Genomic DNA, 19,757 nt, shown 5'->3' with positions numbered 1-19,757 from the left:
AAGATACCATGAACAGCATGGCAAAGACATTATGACAGCCAAGATAGGCATGAAACCAACACCCACCACACTAGTACAGTTTTATATACCATCTATTTCCACAGTTGATGAAGAGATTGAAAGAATGTATACAATTCTACTGAATAGTTAAATGATGGAGGCATTTTCTTGGATAAAATATTCCAGAGCTAAAATAGCCTCCCATTCAGATCTCCAGGCAGGGCTACTCAGGAGGATGTCATCATCAGGAGAAACAAAACTGGCATTCTATGGACTGGAGTGTAGACTGTTTCATCGTTTAATAATGCAGGCAGGTTAGAAAATTCAAAATTGGAAATGGAAAGGTTTAAGTGGGATGCAGTGGGATGTAGTGAAGTTCAGTGGCAGGAGGAACAGGTCCCCTGATCAGGTGAAGAGAGGGCTATAAATACAAAACCAAATAGTGGTAATTCAGGAGTAGGTTTTGTAATGAATAAGATAAGAAAATAGGAATGTGGGTAAGCTACTATGAACAGCACAGTGAATGCATTATTGTGACCAAGACAGATACAAAGCCAACACCCACCAAGTTTGTTTAATAACTAACTCTGCAGATGATGAAGAGATTGAAGAAATGTAGATGAGACAAAAGAAATTATTCAAATAGTTAAGGGAGACAAAAATTTAATTATGATGGGGGATGTCATTTGATAGTAGGAAAAGGAAGAGAACGAAAAGTATTAGATGAATATTGATGGGGGAAATTAATGAAAGAGGAAGCTGCCCAGTAGAATTTTGCATAGAGCATAATTTAATCATAATGAACACTTGGTTTAAGAATCATGAGTGTTGTATACGTGGAAGAGACCTGGAGACACTGGAATGTTTCAAATTGATTATATAATGATGGGAATGAGTTTTCAGAACCAGATTTTAAACTGTAAGACATTTCCAGAGGTAGATGTGGAATCTAACCACAATTTATTGGTTATGAACTGTAGATTACAACTAAAGAAATTGCAAAAATGGGGGAAATTAAGGAGACAGGTGTTAAAGAAGCTGAAAGAACCAGAGGTTGTTGAGAGATTCAGAGTGAGCATTAAGCAAAGATTAATTAGAACAGGGGAAAGAAATATGGTAGAAGATGAATGGGTAGCTTGGAAATGAAATAGCAAAGGCAGCAAGGATCAAATAGATAAAAGAAAAGGTCTAGTAGAAATCCTTGAATAAGACTGGAAGTACTGAATTTAACTGTTGAAAGGAGGAAATATAAAAATGCAGCGAATGAATCAAGCAAAAGGGAATACAAATATCTAAAAAATGGGATTGACAGGAAGTGCATACTGGCTAAGCAGGAATGGTTAGAGGGCAAATGTAAGGATTTAGAAGTGTATTTCACTAGGGGAAAGATAGATACCGGCTACAGGAAAATTATAAAGAGGGCTTTGTAGAAAGAGAAACAGATGTATGAATATGAAGAGCTCAGATGGAAAAGTAATCCTAAGCAAAGAAGGGAAGCTGAATGATGAAGAAGTATGTAGAGGGTCTACACAAGGGAGTTGAACTTGAAGGCAATATTATAGAAATGGAAGAGGACTTACATCTACATAGATACTCTGCAAGCCACCATACGGTGTGTGATGAAAGGGACTTACATGAAGATGAGATGGGAGGTATAATACTGTGAGAAGAATTTGAATCAGCACTGAAAGATGTAAGTCAAAACAAGGCTGCAGGAGTAGATGGCATCCCATCAGAACTACTGACAGACTTGGGAGAGCCAGCTGTGACAAAACACTACCATATAGTGTGCAAGATGTGTGAAACAGGTGAAATACCCTCAGACTTCAAGGAGAATGTAATAATTCAAATTTCAATGAAAGCAGGTGCCTACAAGTGCAAAGTAAGTCATGGCTGCAAAATACTAACATGAAGAGAAAAACTGGTAGAAACTGACCTCGAGGAAGATCAATTTGGATTCTGGAGAAACATAGAAAGTCACAAGGTAATACCGGTCTCACAACTTATCTTAGAAGAAAGGATAAGGAAAATCAAACATGCATTTATAGAATTTGTAGACTCAGAGAAAGCATTTGACAGTGTTTACTGGAATACTCTCTTTGAAATTTTGAAAGTAACAGGGGCAAAATACAGGGAGCAAAAGGCTAGTCACAACTTGTACAGTAACCAGAAGGCAATTATAAGAGTTGAGGGGCATGAAAGGGAGGCAGTAGTTGAGAAGGGAGTGAGACAGGACTGTAGCATGTCGCCAATGTTATTCAATGTGCACATTGAGCAAATAGTAAAGGAAACGAAAGAATGATTTGGAATAGAAATTAAAGTTCAGGGAGAAGAAATAAAAACTTTGAGATTTGCTGATTACACTGTTATTCTGTCAGATACAGCAAAGAACTTGGAAAATCAGTTGAATGGTGTGGACACTGTCTTGACAGGAGGATATAAGATGAACATCGACAAAAGCAGAACAAGGGTAATGGAATGCAGTCAAGCTAAATCAGATAATGCTGAGGGACTTTGATTATGAAATGACATTTAAAGAACTAGGTGAGTTTTGCTTTTTTGGCAGCATAATAAATGATGATGGCCAACCTAGAGAGGATATAAAATGTAGACTGGAAATGGCAAGGAAAACATTTCTGAAGAAAAGAAGTTTGTTAACATAGTAGATGTAAGCGTTGGGAAATCTTTTCTGAAAGTATGTGTATGGAGTGTAGCCATGTATGGAAACATGTATGGTAAATAGTTTAGAGAAGAAGAGAATAGAAGCGCTTAAAATGTGGTGCAACAGAAGAATGCTGAAGATTCGTTGAATAGATCACATATCTAATGAAGAGGTACAGAATACAACTGGGAGAGAAGAAATTTGTGGCACAACCTGACTAGAAAATGGGGTCGGTTGTTAGGACACATACTGAGACATCAAGGGATCACCAATTTAGTATGGGATAGAAAGTGTGGGGGTAAGAATTATAGAGGGAGACCAAGAGACAAATACAGCCAGATTCAGAAGGATATATGTTGCAGTAGTTATTCAGAAATGAAGAGGCTTGCACAGGATAGAGTAGTGCAGAGAGTGGTATCAAGTCAGTCTTTGGACTGTAGAATTTTGCACAGAGCATAATTTTATCATCACTAACATTTGGTTTAAGAATAATGAAAGAAGGCTGTGTATGTGGAAGAGACCCATGGAAATTGGAAACTTTCAGATTAATTATTTAAATATAAGACATAAATTTCAAAACTATATTTTATGCTGTAAGAGATTTCTAGAGGCAGATGTGGATCCTGGCTATAATTTATCGATTATGAACTGCACACACACACATATCCATCCGCCTGTGTCTGTATATGTGCGGATGGATATGTGTGTGTGTTGCAAGTGTATACCTGTCCTTTTTTCCCCCTAAGGTAAGTCTTTCTGCTCCCGGGATTGGAATGACTCCTTACCCTCTCCCTTAAAACCCACATCCTTTCATCTTTCACTCTCCTTCCCTCTTTCCTGATGAAGCAACCTTGGGTTGCGAAAGCTTGAAATTTGTGTGTGTGTTTTTTATTGTCTCTATCAACAGACCAACTGTTTCGTTTGGTAAGTTACACCATCTTTGTTTTATATATATATATTCCTTCACACAAGCAAGCACACCTCATGTACACATGACCACCATCTCTGGCTTCCAGTCTGAGCTGCCAGAGATTGCAATCATGAGGACATGAAGTGTACTTGCTGATGAGAATGAATGTATATGTGTTTTCTTTTCTGACAAAGGCTTCTTATCTGAAAACTAATGGGTAAGTGTCCTTTCATTGTGCCTGTACGCGACTCAATGTGTCATCTTAACAGTGAGTAGGAATCTATTTTTCCTTGTATTGTTAATGAAATATTTGTATGATTTGTTTTGAAGTGGTTTAATATGGAAAACTAAAAACTGATTAGAAATTTTCAATGTAGAGCACAAGAGACAGTTGTGTATATTATCAGACAGTTTAAACTATATGCCAGTTTACTAATAAAATTGATTTTCTGGTTTATTTTCTCATAAATAATTGTGATGAAGCAGTGCATCTTTGTAATTTTACGGTATTATTTAAACATTATGACAGATATATTTATCTTCAAGTGCAGTTTATTTTCCTATCTCTCTATCTCTCAAGCCTCCCTCCATCTCAGTTCTAACCTTGCATTCCTGTTCATTTTAGCCATATTATAAGTAAATTTGATCACACATGAACTTCATAATTAACCATATCCATTCTGTAACAACGTAGATTTATATCTGTATTTAAAAAGGAGACATGTCTTTGAATAATCAATGACAGCTAAGTTGTGCATTTAAAAAAGTGAATTACAAGGCATAAAATGAATACAGAGTTGATGCTTTGCTCTTTCTTAAACTACTTCACTTGGAAGCCATATGAATCATTTTAATAATGAAAAAAAAAAAAAAAAAAAAAAAACATGAAATAATACTCACACATCAGACTGAGTTGTGTATACCCTATGGAATAAGGCCTCAGGTGCCATCCATTTCACAGGTAACCTTCCATCAGTAGTTTTACGGTAGTAGTCATGACAGTGTATATCTCTTGCCAGACCAAAATCAGCAATTTTGAGAATATATTCATCACTTACAAGAACATTTCTTGCTGCTAGATCCCTATGGATGCACTGAAAATAGATTTTTGTTTTGGTATGTATTTTAGGGTTGTTGTAAATCAATCACTTCACAAAGTACTTATTTTGCATTCATAATATGTTGTATCCAAAAACTATTTAAAAATGGAGATACTTTATATTATCTCAAAAATCTGGTTCCTAATTTCAGAATTGACAATGCAACAGTTCCCAGTAAAAATTGTCACTTCAGTAACTTGCTTCATTATTAATTTCACAAAGCCCAGACCAAAAATCCTTTTGATGAGGAAGACGTACTGAGATCAAATTATTTGATAGGAAAATCTGAGATTATACACTTCTCATGTTTTATCTGTATTTAAAGCTTAGTGCAAATGGGCAAGAAACCCTTGCAGGCAAGTAAGTGAAATGTTTATGCTTTGCTGCTGTTTCATAGTATAAACTGCAGTTCATTTAATATTTGGTAACATTTGATGCTCATTAAAGATTTTAAAAATCATCTTACACATTTTGTGTTTTCAACTCTTGTGTGAGAATACTTGAATCCTATGGGAATCATGAAAAGAGTTATCTTAAGTTTTACTTACAAATAAACATATAAATGTGACTGTTGATATACTTTCCGGGATGTGAGGTCGTGGTCCAAGAACTTTTCTGCTCCTTACGTTTCGTCCAGAACTGCGCTGGACTTCCTCAGAGGCGCTGCTCCGCTGAGTCGGCAAGACTCAGCGGAGCAGCGCCTCTGAGGAAGTCCAGCGCAGTTCTGGACGAAACGTAAGGAGCAGAAAAGTTCTTGGACCACGACCTCACATCCCGGAAAGTATATCAACAGCCATGTCACCCGGTCGTGAAAGCCTTCATTCTACAATATAAATGTGAGCCCCACAAAAGAAGTATTTACACCCATTGACAAATTTAATTATACACATGTTTTATTGTAAATAAACTTTAACAGTTTCCTTTTTAAGTAATGCTCATGAGGAAAACAAATTTTGCAGCTCACCCTTCTTGATGCTAGATACTCCATTCCTCTTGCAACTTGGTATGCAAATGAAACAAGATCTTTTTGAGTCAGTGTGTTTTTCTCTTTGAGGTCAGTACCAATAGCTGGTTCATATCCAGAGGATGGTCTTCGTTGTCGTAAGAAATCTCGAAGATTGCCATGTGGGGCATATTCCACAACTACATATAATGGACCGTCTTGAGTGCAACAACCTAACAAGTTAATGATGTTAATATGCTTGCCAATCATCTTCATCATTTCCATTTCTGACACTAAATCCATCATCTCAGCATCAGTGTGCCCCTCTGAAAAATTAATCCAACTTAATGAGTCTGGCACTGCTTTATGTCATGGTATACTAAATAGACCCAAGCACCAATAAAAGTACTTTCATTAAATATATGGAACTGAATCTTCTGTCTCAAATCTTAATTTTTAGATCTGCTGACATAGTAAATAAGTGTCTCACATCACTGTTACCTATTGAAATTCATCTATGACAAACTAACCATGACATTTTGCATTTCAATATATTTCATTTTATGATCTTATTCTGTACTCATTTGCCTTTCAAATATAGACACTATGGCACATACAATTGAATTAACTTATTCATTAATTCATTTAACATAACAAATATAAAATAAAGTGTTTTATAACATACCTTTTAACATTTTAACTGCTACAATAGTACTGACTCCATGTTTTACAATTCCTTGTGCCTCAGCTTTGACTACTTTTCCAAAAGCACCTTCACCCAATGATTTACCAAGAGTAAGTAGTTCCCTTGGAAATTCCCACTCAGAATCCAAAGGAAGTTCGTACTCAGATATCATTAAGTCAGAACCAGAGGATGTGTTTGTCTGACCATGTGACTTTTGCTTCTCTATTTTCACAATTGGCATTAGCTGCAGAAGAAAATTGTAACAATACAATGGAACTGAGTTTGCACTTCTAGTCAAAAACTAAAGTAAGATTTTATGATAATCACATAAGGCATGTCATCATAATCACAATTTTTTTTGGTACCGTAAGTTGTCAGGTATGAAAGAGGGCAGGAATGAGTCATTTTTCATTAACTTCCACAGTGCATTGTACCATGAAATCTAGGTGGCATTAAAAGTGTAATATGAAAAAAATGATGTAATGAGAGAAATTCTATTACAACTAAAGGAAAATTATTAACTTAGGAAATCACTAAATATAGTTCCAATGATGACCTTGATGTCTGTGTTGTTCCAAATGCAATTAATAACTTACAATATTTGAGGACAGTGATTTTGATTTTTATGTACCACTAACTAAAAAGAATATCAAATACTAAGCAGGAATCAACTTTAAAATGAAACTTTTAACAATGATGTTTTGTATCAAGTTTTAGAGGAATCATCTACTGTAATGTTTATGCAGTTGTTAACATGATGGATTGGAGAGGTAGTGAAGAAAAGGTATCACAGTTCTTACAATATTGGGGCAAATTCTTCTATATAGTAAGATTTCAATTAGTAGATGAGTCATGGTGAACAACAAATCAAAATCAAGTTATACATAAAGATTCTCAGAGGTGAAGGAAGCTTTCATGTTTGTATTCAAAGAGAAAAACAGAAGAGATGGAAATTAAAAATTTAGAAGTTCTGTCTAAAATGATAAAAACATTCACTTGTTTGTACTTGATTTTGTGAGAAAGCAAAATATATGTTTTTTAATGTAATAATATTTAAAAAATGAGCTTGATATGCTTACTTCAAAATGCCTGATGCATTAAAACAAAAATAAAAACTCTTTCTTGCAAGGTTTAGGTTTTAGTTCAAAAAGGTAAATATCATATATGAATACAATTCAAGTATTTTTTTGTTAAATTCTCTCCACATAATTACAACAGTTCAGTCCCACCCTTAGTTTGTAGGAAAGGAATATATAGCTTAAACATAATGCTACATTGTTTCATTTGAAAATGTAAGCAATTTACCAGGGGTTCCTGTGTGTTCTGTGCATTTGATAACTGCTGTTTTTCAACAATAACTTTCTTAGTCCACTGTGTTACCACAGCAGCTCTTGCAGCAATTTCAATAGCTTGCAGTTTTTGTTTCTTCTCCCTGAAAAAGAAACAGAGGAATTTGAGACTTCATGTTCAGTTCATCATTTAAAGTGTATAAAATCTTATTGAAAATGCCATAGGAACTTGTGTCATGATGGATCTTACCTGTTGAGCTTCTTGAAGATGCATACCATTGAAAACATTCCAACAAAAAATATAGCACATAAAACACCGACAAGTGTGTTGACTAACATTGGATGTGGACGCTGAGTGATGGTGATGGTTGGGTCATTGACTTCCAGAGCTGGAAAACATGTATATCAAAAAACTTAATATTTTTGTATTTGTAATCCCAATCTGTACACAGTCCAATCTAGCCACTTACATAAATGATGATGGAATGATGAGCACAACACTAACACCCAGACCCCAGGCAGAGAAAATCCCTAACCCGGCCGGGGATCAAACCTGGGACCCCATGATCCAGAGGTAGCAATGCTAACCACTAGACCACAAGCTGCGGACAGCAGGAATAAGAACAGTGAGAAACTGAACATCAGGGTTGATGGTTATGATGTAGATGAAGTTAAGGCATTCTGCTACCTAAGCAGCAAAATAACCAATGATGGACAGAGCAATAACGACATCAAAAGCAGTCTAGCACTGACAAAAAGGGCATTTCTGGCCAAGAGAAGTCTATTAGTATCAAACATAGGCCTTGATTTGAGGAAGAAATTTCTGAGAATGTACATCTGGAGCACAGCATTATATGGTAGTGAACCATGGACTGTGTGAAAATTGGAACAGAAGTGAACCAAAACATTTGAGATGTGGTTCTACAGGTGAATGTTGAAAATTAGGTGGAGACATAAGGTAGGAATGAAGATGTTCTGTACAGAATCGGAGAGGAAAGGAATATGTGGAAAACACTGATAAGTAGAAGGGACAGAGAGGAATTCATGGTGGGCCGCATCAAACCAGTCAGAAGACGAATGACCCTCACCTCCCCCCCCTCCCCTTAAAATGTAAAAAAAATTAAAAAATTTAAAAAAAGTCAGGTTATGTACTTAGTTGTTGGAAGCTAACCATTCGAGGAAATGTTATTTGCTTTCAGATATAACAGAGTTCTACATTTCTTTTGCAGTAAATGCAGTTACTGTAATTGGATAATTTATTTGTGTAGTTGTACTGGCACAGTCATACTAGGGTGACAGCTACTGAACAGATAGCCACAACATTACGAATAGACACAAAAGCCAAAAACTGAAAATTTATTGGAAGATCTTGGTTGTTTTTACTAAAGTAAGAAATATTCCAGTTAAATATATGTAATAAAATAGAATTTCATGTTCACATAAATATGGCACAGAAGACACATAAGTACTGCTGATAGACACATATGAATGTACATTACACTATAGTAGCTTTTGAAATTATAATTTGCGTTCTTCAGGAGGAGAGTGGATTGTTGTATACAGAGACTTGGAGGGGGGGGGGGGGGGTTGGGGGGTAATCTCTTCGATGTTCCCCCCTTCATCATCATCTAACCTCATCTTCACAATAGGTGGGTCCCCAACCTACACCTCTTTACTATTCAAGGAAGCAACTAATAGTCTGACACTAGTAAGGTGTTCAAAAGTACTTTTATATATGTCCATGTGCTTTGTAGAAAGAGAAACAGATGTATGAATATGAAGCTAAGTACTGACCAGTAATCCTTAATTATAATGTATCCATTGAACAATGGGAAGTTTCTGACTCACCATCAACAACTTTCAGGTATGCACTTGCATAAGTGGTTCCCAAGCTGTTTGCTGCTATACATGTGTACCATCCTTCATCATCATATGTGACATTATGAAGAACCAGTGTCTGAGGATCATCTTCTGGCTGTAATCAGTCACTGCTTAATTATGTAAAGACATTTAGTGTATAATAGAATATCTGACTGATCTCACTATTGAGTTACAGAATTATAGTCTAAGGCAATGCAGCTAAAGTAAATAAAACATTTATTCAGTAAAAGTAAGCAGTTAAGAATATTGCATAAAGCAGTTAGTGACACATCTTGCACAGCTCCATTCACTTCTCAATGAGTTTACACTCTATATTGCACTTGCGAGTAATGCTGAAAAGAGGTTTGCATCAGCTGTCAAGATGAAAACTCTTGTCTTGATTGAGCTGGTTGTCTGCCAGTTGTATTTCCTCAGCTTCTTTGACCTCTGAATCTCAATAAGATGCTGCTATGGTCACTTTCATAACTTTTTCATAACCTATGAAAAGGCAAGTGAAAAAACAATGTTCAGCCACTGCAAATTTGTTACACTGTAAGAGGCAGGAGTACCACTGGTGCCCAATGCACCATACTTGTACAGTGTATATGATTTGTTCTGTACAAAATTTACCATACTGGTAAGGAAGTATATAGATTCCTGCCTTTTGAAGAAGCAGATCATCCTTCCCAGACTCAGATGAGGTGCCATCAAGACCAGTAGGTCATAGATCAACAATCCAGGAAAAGATAGATTGCTACTTACCGTAAATTTGGTTGGGCAGGGGGTTGGGGGAGGGAGATGTCACCATGGCTTGCCTGCTGCCAACATGTTCAAGCTGATGCAGGCTGCAGTAGTTATGTTGTGTGAGTTGAAAAAATTTGTATGGGAGAGAAACTGGCACGAAGAGCTGCATGAAACCAGTCTTTGGACTCAAGACTGCAACAATAACCACAACTCAGTGCATCAATTCAGCAACTCTTCCCAGTTCTGCACCTTACTCGCAACTGCTCTTGTAGTGTTAACAACTCTCTATTTCAGGCTATGCACGAGTCCTGTATTTGATTACTGAGTGGTAGAGCCTTTCCCAAAGTGGCTTTGGTCAGTATCCATTCACTCTTATGCATCTCTGTTGATAATGGATTAGCTTTACAACCATTGAAAACCCAATGTCCTTCAACTTTATCTTATTGATTTAGATGCAACACATCTGGTACCGAATGTGTTTGTTCATGGGCTGCATGATCTACAGAATTTCTTTATCATTACATGGTTTTATAATATGATGGATAAGATTTAATTGTTGCCCTTCAGATTAATGAATTCTCATCAGACCACCAACTAATAAAATTAGTGGAGCAATTCCATTTGAGAACGAAATGAATTATTACCTTTATGATCCACATTTAATCATATAAGTAGTTTTCTTAATGTATTAACAAAATTTGTGGCTACTGTCATGCTTCTATGTGCAGTTCCCACATTGCTTGGCACTACATTAACAACACCACACTACAGACCAAGTATGTATCTATTTAATTATAATAAAAATGAGAATGTTAAAAGTGTCATAGTGCCCCATCTACAATTTCTAGAAAATCTGTAACTGATGCTACTGATGCTTAAAACTGCAAATATAAAAACAAAGCAAAAACTTTGCAGTTAGATAATTTAGGCAAGTGCATCATCATTCTCATTTTTAACATGCTGTTATTATAAATATAATCAACTATAAAGTTATACTTACACGAATCCAAAATAATTGAAAATTACAATGCAGGCCAAATCAACACCAAATATATTTCATTAAGTGCTCCTAATTACATCGCATATTCTGCTAGTTTGCTTTGCCAGGTATACAGACTTACAGCTGCTGTAATTGCGTCTTGAGTATCAACCATAAAGTTACATAAGGAAATGCCTTACAACAGTGATAATATGGGACATTAGGTGTATAAAGATTTTAATGCCAATGGAACTCCAGGAATTAGTAAAACATGGTTGGAACTTAATAATGCTGCCTTCACCAGTGTTTCACACATGAAGTATTCTGTTAATACCATTCTTTGACAAATCAATGCTACATGAAAGAAAGCTTTATAGTTGACCCACTACACTGTCTGTTAAACATTGAGCAGAAGACAACACCTACACCATAACACTTTAAAAATTAAGAGACTCACATTAAGATATCAGTATAAAGTACCAATTACTGTTGCAAAGTCAAAATATATAAATTAAAAACACCAAGGCCAGTTACCCAAATACCTTTATCTATTTGTTACAAAGGCAGGATATACAGACCTACTTAGACTGTTTGTCAAAACTGAATTCTGTTATTCACTCACATGTAAAACATAATAAATAACTGAGAAAAACATGTGAGGTGTAATAATTAAACAATGGAAAGCTCAGTATGAAATAACAATAGTGTGGATAAGATAGATTTCTACTCATAACATAGAGGAGGGACTGAGTCGCAGAAGGCACAATGAGAAAGACTGCTAAAATAATTAAGCTTTTGGACAAAGTCTTCAAGATAGGGCTGCTAGGTGCAGTGTTGAGAGGCTGTACTGAGGGGTGGGAGGAGAGGGGGAGGGAAGCAGAGATGTGGGAAAGACTAGTACATACATTGGTGGGATAGTAGGCATGTGTAGTGCTGGAGTGGGAGCAAGGAAGGCGGAGAGCCGGGACTAGCAAAGGTTGAGGCCAGGGAGTTACATGAGTGAAGAATATATTGTAGAGAGAGTGTAATAATTGTGTAGAAATGAGAAATGAAATGTTTTGAATGTCACATTACAAGGAAATGTAGAATTCCGGTCCTCGCTATATTAGCAGACTGTAGACATAGCATATTTGGAAGAAAGGCATGTTTTTTAAACCTACCGGTAACAAATCTAGCAGCCTGTGTCTGAACTGCTATGATGTTTTCTGTTAGTTGGACCTGGCAAGAATACCTAACACTCAAACAGCACTCAAAAGTGGATCACACTAGTGTCCTATATGCAGACCCCTTTACAGATGAACCACACATTCCCAAAATTCTCCCGACAAACCAAAGTTGACCATTTGCCTTCCATGCTACAGTCCTCACATGCTCATTCTATCTCATATTGCTTTGCAATGTTACACTTAGGTAATCATCACGATTGTGTCAAGTTGCACACTACTAATGCTGTACTGAAAGAGTATGGTTTTTTTTCTCTACTCATCTGCATTAATTGACATACACTCCTGGAAATGGAGAAAAGAACACATTGACACCAGTGTGTCAGACCCACCATACTTGCTCCGGACACTGCGAGAGGGCTGTACAAGCAATGATCACACGCACGGCACAGCGGACACACCAGGAACCGCGGTGTTGGCCGTCGAATGGCGCTAGCTGCGCAGCATTTGTGCACCGCCGACGTCAGTGTCAGCCAGTTTGCCGTGGCATACGGAGCTCCATCGCAGTCTTTAACACTGGTAGCATGCCGCGACAGCGTGGACGTGAACCGTATGTGCAGTTGACGGACTTTGAGCGAGGGCGTATAGTGGGCATGCGGGAGGCCGGGTGGACGTACCGCCGAATTGCTCAACACGTGGGGCGTGAGGTCTCCACAGTACATCGATGTTGTCGCCAGTGGTCGGCGGAAGGTGCACGTGCCCGTCGACCTGGGACCGGACCGCAGCGACGCACGGATGCACGCCAAGACCGTAGTATCCTACGCAGTGCCGTAGGGGACCGCACCGCCACTTCCCAGCAAATTAGGGACACTGTTGCTCCTGGGGTATCGGCGAGGACCATTCGCAACCATCTCCATGAAGCTGGGCTACGGTCCCGCACACCGTTAGGCCGTCTTCCGCTCACGCCCCAACATCGTGCAGCCCGCCTCCAGTGGTGTCGCGACAGGCGTGAATGGAGGGACGAATGGAGACGTGTCGTCTTCAGCGATGAGAGTCGCTTCTGCCTTGGTGCCAATGATGGTCGTATGCGTGTTTGGCGCCGTGCAGGTGAGCGCCACAATCAGGACTGCATACGACCGAGGCACACAGGGCCAACACCCGGCATCATGGTGTGGGGAGCGATCTCCTACACTGGCCGTACACCACTGGTGATCGTCGAGGGGACACTGAATAGTGCACGGTACATCCAAACCGTCATCGAACCCATCGTTCTACCATTCCTAGACCAGCAAGGGAACTTGCTGTTCCAACAGGACAATGCACGTCCGCATGTATCCCGTGCCACCCAACGTGCTCTAGAAGGTGTAAGTCAACTACCCTGGCCAGCAAGATCTCCGGATCTGTCCCCCATTGAGCATGTTTGGGACTGGATGAAGCGTCGTCTCACACGGTCTGCACGTCCAGCACGAACGCTGGTCCAACTGAGGCGCCAGGTGGAAATGGCATGGCAAGCCATTCCACAGGACTACATCCAGCATCTCTACGATCGTCTCCATGGGAGAATAGCAGCCTGCATTGCTGCGAAAGGTGGATATACACTGTACTAGTGCCGACATTGTGCATGCTCTGTTGCCTGTGTCTATGTGCCTGTGGTTCTGTCAGTGTGATCATGTGATGTATCTGACCCCAGGAATGTGTCAATAAAGTTTCCCCTTCCTGGGACAATGAATTCACGGTGTTCTTATTTCAATTTCCAGGAGTGTATTTCTACATTTATAGGTAGCTGCCATTCATTGCACCAACTTTAAATTTTGTGTAAGTCATCATGTATCCTCCTACAGTCACTAAATGACCAACACCTTCCCATACACCACAGCTTCATCAGCAAACAGCTGCAGACAGTGGCTTACCCTGTCTGCCACATCATTTATGTATATAGAAAATGACAGTGGTCATATCACATTTCCCTGGGGCACTCCTGACGATACCCTTGTCTCTGATGAACACTTCCCATCAAGAATAACATACTGGGTTCTGTTGCTTAAGAAGTCTTTGAGCCACTCACGTACATGGGAACCTATGCCGTATGCTCGTACCTTTGTTAATAGTTTACAGAAATCTAGGAGAATGGAATCTTCTTATTGCCCTTCATCCATGGTTTGAAACAGCTCATGTTGTTTAAAGATATCAAGATGAATCCAGGAAAAATGACATCTTAACAAAAAACAATTAAATTTTGACAAATAATGAGAATAAGAGAAAGCAAAATATGCCTATAGATAGTCAGGGCAACACAGGATGGCATCAAGAAATGATGTAGTCCCCAGAAAAGATTGAAAGCCAACACTGACAATATAAAAGATGAAGCTGACAGAAATGAAGAAGAACTGGTAAGTACAGCCACAATGTGGAAAACATGGAGAGGCATGGACCGAGCATTTGGTCAATTAGATCATAACAACAAATGAAGAAGAGACAATGGTACTGTGATTCAATTTGTTGCAACATGGCAGAGAAACTGTAAAATGTGGCTTTCAATTTTCATGTACAGCTCCTTAATCTGCAATGATCACCAGTTCAGATTTATGAGTAACATTCTGGGTAACAACTAATACATTAACAGGATGCTACCAAGATATAAGCAAAAAAATTATGTACACCTGTGGACGTGCAAGGCTGGCAATCTTTGCCTCTTACTTGCTACAACCATTTTACTACAATTTTAATTATTTATTGAAAATAGTTGTTATTTCATGATATATTTGTAACTTAAGAGAGTGCTATAATTGAGATAGAATGTAAAAGGTGTACAACTTTGCTTCTTCCATTTTTCCCCAACATTTGAGGCTTTAATGAAACAAATTGGTTACACATGTATCATTCAAAGTATTTTACATCACTGGCCACTACTTTCTGCCATCTTTGGGCAGTGTATGAATCCCACGTCGAAAAAATTGTTCATCTTTTGAAGTGATCCACAAATCGATCCAATTTGTGACTTCTTCATGAGATTGGAAGTGTTGGTCAGCCAGGCAATGCACCACTGATTTAAACAGGTGATAGTCAGAGGGAGCAATGTCTGGAGAATATGGCGGGTGGGGTAGGACTTCCCATTTTAACGTTTCCAAGTACGTTTTGACCTCTTTTGCAACGTGGGGTCGAGTGTTGTCATGCTGCAAAATCAATTTATCGTGCCTCTCACTGTATTGCAGCCATTTGTCTCTTAATGCTCTGCTCAAACACATTAATTGCATTCAATCATGAGCACCTGTGATTGTTTCATTTTGTTCTAACACCTCACAGTACACAACGCTGAGCTGGTCCCACCAAATGCAGAGCATGATCTTGGAGCCCTGAATATTCAGTTTGGCCGTCAATGTGGAAGCATGGCCAGGTTATCCCCATGATTTTTTATGTTTAGGGTTATTGTAATGAACCCATTTTTCATCCCCAGCCACAATGAGATGCAGAAATCCCGTTCGTTTTTGCCTCTGAAGCAACTGTTCACAAACACACAAACGCCATTCAACGTCTCTTGATTTCAGCTCACACGGGCCCCAATTTCCTTCTTTCTGAATCATGCCCATAGCCTTGAGACATTTTGAAATGGCTTGCTGTGTCACTCCTACTAATCATGTCCTACTAATCATGCCAATTCTTCTTGAGTTTGACACGAGTCTTCACTCAGCATTGTCCCCAATTCTGCATGTTCAAAAACATTCTCTCTTCCACCACTACGCCGGTCTAAGATGTTAAAATCACGATTCTTGAAGTGTTGAAACCACTCACGACACATTCTTTCACTAATAGCATCCTTAGCATATGTACTAGAGAGCAATCGATGAGACTCAGCTGCTGTTTTCTTCATATTGAAACAAAACAGTAACACCTCCTGCAAATGACGAGAATTAGGCTCATAAACTGACATTTTCAATCAAGAACAACTTTATGATGCAGACACAAATTGACTAATGTTTGAATGAGGTTATGTTGACTGAGGTCCAAGCTAACTGCCTGATGTCTGCAATCTGTTTCTTTTGACCGCTATCGGCAAATGGCGGAAGCAAAGTTGTACACCTTGTAACAATAAATTAGTTACAGTTTTAGTACATTTCTAGTAACAATACAAAAATATCTAAGTACAGATAGTTTTTCAGCATAGATTTAGTGACTAAGAAGCAGTATCCATGCTCTTGCAAATAAAACTAAAACAAAATTCAAGTCACTTCTTATTGACATATTACGCACAAATTACAAGATGTTATTAAAAGAAAGTTAGTAACTTGTCATGCTCATGCATCAGATAGCCCACAGCATCCAGAGAATAAACACTTAAGTATACCTTCACCGTGTTACTAGACTCTGTTTCATTAAAGTCCATGTAATAGCCCTTATACCAGGCAACATGAGGATGAAGATCAGACAGGACTTTGCAGTTAAATGAAGCTGTGGCACCCAAAACCAAGGTGGAGTTCTCAGGAGCTTCTGTGAATATTGGCCTGTGATGCACTCGCTCTAGAAAAATAGAGTGTTTTAAATTATCAGCTGAAAATGTGTACAAAACCATAAAAGAACTGACATAAAAATCCATAAAAGTGCTCGAATCAAGTTTTTGTTATAAGGTACAATGAAAGAAAATGGAAAGTGAAACTGTGCTTCATAATTTTTGTAAACTGTATTCAGCACTGTTATAGATTTTTCATCATGTTGCTTTTAAAAATGGATAAAAATTTGACGTCTGCCTGCCACCACACCCAACCACCAGGTTCCTGAAAAAGAAAGCAAGACTTCCTCAATTTAAAAAATCGCATCCAATTCTTACCTGAGGAAGAAGTGTTGCATTGGGAATATCATCTGCATCATCAATATCACCACTTGGACAAGATTCAACACGTAGCCATTGGATGTGTGGTTCAAGGTCTGAGACCGTGGTACATGTTAACTCAGCAGTAGTGTTCACAACAGCTGTCTTATTTTCGGCGCTGTGTATATAAGGTCTGTGTGGATACCGTTCTGACAAAGGAATTATCATGCAGTAGATCATATTCAGAATATCTATTTTTATTATATTTTAAACTTACACTTGATGAAAATGTATGCAAATCCAAAATACATTCACTCTGTAACTAAAACATGCTCTCAGGTGTAAATACACACCTTCTTCTAACTTGTTCAAGATCATGTGTGTTGGTAGTGTGATATAAAAGGGGACATTTCCCACACTGTAATCTCCAAATAATAGAAAATTTAAAATTCTTTCATTTTTAAGCAGTATCTTTCTACTTTTCCAAGTATTTTTCCCTCCCTCACGGATATTTGTGTTAGCAAGGAAAGGAAATGTTGACAGAGGGTCACTACTTTAGATTCATTGTCTCATTGTCAATTGACAAGATAAATATTTTAGAAATACTATGCTAAACTTTACTTCAGACTCTTAAAGTAACATTTGGATAAAAATGTCTGCAAGTGCACACCTTTTCAGTAGATGATCATATGTGAAAGCAGCTAATGTAATCTTATCATCAGGGTAAATATAGGTGACACACCTGTGATTGTGAAATGCATGGGATAGGTTATCAGGGTGGTTAACACGGGATTTAAACCAAATTCCACATTGTTGTACATTCAACATGCAACTGCTACAGCTGTTCATCATTTCTCTTAATTTTATATCTGGACACAGCACCACAAAGAGTCCCACTGAAGGGTTTGTTCAAAGGGCTATCACAATAACACAGAGTCTGAGTTCATTCAATTGCAATGAGACTTAAAAATTAAGAAAAAGAACTTGAAATTTGCTGAATATCAAAAGCAAGGTGAAAAATATGCTATACAAAAATGAAGCAGTTTGCGCAGATGTTGTTGTTTTAAACTGTCTTAAATTATTTCAACAAACTTATTAACCTATGCAAGTATATGCAGTAAGCAACAAAAATAAAAAAAATGTGGTGCTACTAAATAATGGTTTTAAAAAAGACAGAAAATAAGGGTTTTTAATAGTCAGATTACAATTCAAAACAATATTTTAACAGTGAACAGTTGCTATAAGGGATGTTGTGTGCCTATCATGCAAGATGTGTGCCATTCATTGATCTCTCTGTGAAATAGTGGCGTGGGTGGAAAATAATATGCACAGTCATTACGTATATTCTGCAGGTAAATGTAAAGAGAACAGTTACTACAAAAAATGAGCACATGACTGCTAGCAGATCAATGTAACGCATTGAGATTCATATATTGAAATATTCAATACCATACCAAATAGATCACTTGAGCCTCATTTTGTTACATTTGTAAGTACCCTGCCTCATGTTTTTATTTATTTGTGTTAATGCTGTTCATTATGTTACCTTTGAATATAATACAATGATGTTACACAATACAATACAATGTGTACAATACAATGATGTTATTAGTCAATTGTGCAAAAGATCTATTTGTCTACTATGTAAGCACCATACTATCTATTTATATGAACATTTGTACAAAAACAAACAAACTACATGAAACTATCCAATATTGTTTTATGCCATACATGTTAGGAAATAAATTTAAAAAACTAGTTACCTGTTTATTAAGATCTGATCTTTGAGAAACTATGATTAGTAAAACTTTTGTGGTCTATTTGAAATAAATAATTTAACATTTGAAAATAAGTCAAAATTTTATTATTAACAACCCCAGATAGCATTACAATATCAAGACAGCATTAGAGAGTGATAAGGAGTGTCTGAGAGTGTTTGAATTCTGTGTAAATTCAGCCCAAATTATTTTCATTAAATCATAATCAAAATTAAAAGTCATATGCATGGAAGTTTTTTTAAAATCATATTTATGCCCCACAAAACAAAAATCTAGAAATATGGAGTGTGAAGAGATCATAACCCCCATTGGCAGCATGGTAATGAAAATGCAAGATCAGTATTATTCTTTTAGTAACATACAAATTCCATTTGTATCAAATTTGGGATACACTTTGTTTTCGTTGATTTAAAGAGGCCACGCACAAAATAATAAACTATCATTTTTCCATGGCACTGGGAGTTTGTAACAAGTAATGTTACACAGAGATAGTAGATAGCAGTGCCCATGGCCATAATTTTTGCATAGATGTGAAGTGTGAAGTTGAAAATTGCTCTTCCTGTATCTACATCTAGATTAATGTCCCTCATTCTAATATGCAACAAATCACACAGGGTGCTTCATATTTGCTTGTGCCTCACATTGGCTTGTATTCACATTCTATTTATGGAAATTGCTAGGACAGAAATATGTGACATACTGTACCTAATATTAACACTGTGGTCCCTTCACAGTATAAAGGAACAGATTAGGGTTTAATGTCCTGTGGACTTTAGGGTTATTAAGAGATAGTTCACAGCATGCAAGAATGGGCCAGTAATATGTTTTTAGGATATTTGC

The 19,757-nt window shown here is 37.6% G+C and overlaps 1 protein-coding gene across 1 annotated transcript in view; it reads right to left on the bottom strand.

The window, feature by feature from the left end:
* LOC126259304 (fibroblast growth factor receptor 3-like) overlaps positions 1 to 19,757 on the bottom strand; it is a 418,035-nt gene that overhangs the window by 11,711 nt on the left and 386,567 nt on the right. Inside the window, exons 15-21 of the mRNA XM_049955976.1 lie at positions 16,678 to 16,850; positions 9,438 to 9,564; positions 7,840 to 7,978; positions 7,606 to 7,732; positions 6,301 to 6,544; positions 5,637 to 5,941; positions 4,473 to 4,666 (exon numbers count right to left, since the gene is read on the bottom strand). Of these exons, the coding sequence (XP_049811933.1) occupies positions 4,473 to 4,666; positions 5,637 to 5,941; positions 6,301 to 6,544; positions 7,606 to 7,732; positions 7,840 to 7,978; positions 9,438 to 9,564; positions 16,678 to 16,850 (1,309 nt within the window). The remainder of the gene's footprint in view (positions 1 to 4,472; positions 4,667 to 5,636; positions 5,942 to 6,300; positions 6,545 to 7,605; positions 7,733 to 7,839; positions 7,979 to 9,437; positions 9,565 to 16,677; positions 16,851 to 19,757) is intronic.

The sequence above is a fragment of the Schistocerca nitens genome, chromosome 5 (assembly GCF_023898315.1).
Source record: "Schistocerca nitens isolate TAMUIC-IGC-003100 chromosome 5, iqSchNite1.1, whole genome shotgun sequence".
Lineage (NCBI taxonomy): Eukaryota > Metazoa > Arthropoda > Insecta > Orthoptera > Acrididae > Schistocerca > Schistocerca nitens.
This window is presented reverse-complemented; position numbering and strand designations above follow the sequence as displayed.